At 42.2% G+C, this 1,509-nt stretch overlaps 1 protein-coding gene across 1 annotated transcript in view; it reads right to left on the reverse strand.

Annotated features, from left to right (window-relative positions):
• The window catches only part of PAFAH1B2 (platelet activating factor acetylhydrolase 1b catalytic subunit 2), a 27,971-nt gene that overhangs the window by 17,079 nt on the left and 9,383 nt on the right, over nucleotides 1-1,509 (reverse strand). Inside the window, exon 2 of the mRNA XM_045283607.1 lies at nucleotides 1,096-1,183. Coding sequence (XP_045139542.1) covers nucleotides 1,096-1,176 — 81 coding nt within the window. The 5' untranslated portion in view covers nucleotides 1,177-1,183. The remainder of the gene's footprint in view (nucleotides 1-1,095; nucleotides 1,184-1,509) is intronic.

The raw sequence follows: 1,509 nt of genomic DNA on the forward strand, positions 1-1,509 counted from the left end.
GGCTGGATCGGCTGGTGGAATCCCTGAAGCTACTATGTCCCTTAGGCCCCTTCAGGTCACCCTCCAGAGCTCTATTTTCACCCAAACAATAAAAAAGTCTATAGGGAGGTACACACACCATAGGACACTCCTGTCCAAGTGAGTGATACTACCCACCCCATCCCAACCCCAATGATCTAGGGGGGCTGCAAAAGCAGATACTTACACTTTATCCTGAATTATGGGCGAGATACAAATGTTTTTAATTGCCAGGGGGATGCTGGTTAAATTTTTTCTTTTGAAGGGGCAGTGGGCCAGGTAATTTTGGGAACCTATATGTTAGAAAACTGAACCACGTGAGATCAAAAGGGCAGCACTGACCCAAGGTCAAAGTTCAGAAGGGTTAGAAAGGAATGAAAACAGGAAACACAGGGAGGAAGTGAGGTAAATGATACTACATTGTGGGGATTACAATCAATGAGATGAAACAAAATGTGTATGAATTATTGAATAGACTAGTTCTACCGCCATCCGATTCACAGTAAATTCAAATAAATAAAGGTAAAGGGGAGTGATGGAGGGAACTTACTCTGAAACAGTTCAGAACCCACCCCCCCAATGTTGGTATATACCAGGTATATGCCATCAAGTCAGTTCCGACTCCCGATCGCCACGTGTGTGCTGGAGTAAAACTGTGCTCCACAGGGTTTTCAATGGCTGGTTTTTCACTAGATCACCAGCCTTTCTTCTGAGGTTCGCATGCGTGTACGCATGCACAGACAAGATAATTAGGCAAATGTAGCACAACACTAGCAATCAGTGGACCTAGATAAAGTAAGATGAGAGCCCTTTGACAATTTTTGGAACACTTATAAAATTTTGAATTTACCCTCTAATGGAAAAGCTTTAAAAAGAATCGGTAACCTTTTAAGATACAGAGAGCAATACCAGGCTTTGAAAATATTGCTCAGTTCCAACATCAGACTGGTGAACAGGCAGGGCATTTCCAGTGTCGGATTTTTATTGGCAGTAACAGGTTCCGTTTAAAAGACCCGTTTGCAACTTTGGTGGGGACGGCCTCACTCCGCGGTGCCGCATCATCTGCACGTCCTTTACCTGAGACATCCATCTGTCATCTCCTTGAATATCTTCGGCCGCATGTGGGATAGCTGCTGGGTTTGAATCTCCTTGGCTCATTCTACACCTGGGAAAAGAATGCTTACGTCATGTTTCAGTCATTAATGGGGTGCTTTATTTGTTATGACTTACGTATTACACATCCACTTGAAAATAATCATTTCAGTTTCACTGTGGCTTTTCCTAGAAATTAAAACTAGAGTTCATTTACAGTAGGGAAGTGTCCCAAGACTCTTAAGTATCACAAAAATATCTATCATCACTAACTTCAAGATAGGTCTGAATATCATTTACCAACAATGCACTGAATTAAAAACATCTGCTTCGAAAAGTGGATGAAGGGAGACGTCGGATAGGGCAAGATATGACAAAATACCCATTTATAAACTATCA

This window comes from Echinops telfairi, unplaced genomic scaffold (genome assembly GCF_000313985.2).
Source record: "Echinops telfairi isolate 266 unplaced genomic scaffold, ASM31398v2 ScPeMD7_7463;HRSCAF=8501, whole genome shotgun sequence".
Taxonomy (NCBI): domain Eukaryota; kingdom Metazoa; phylum Chordata; class Mammalia; order Afrosoricida; family Tenrecidae; genus Echinops; species Echinops telfairi.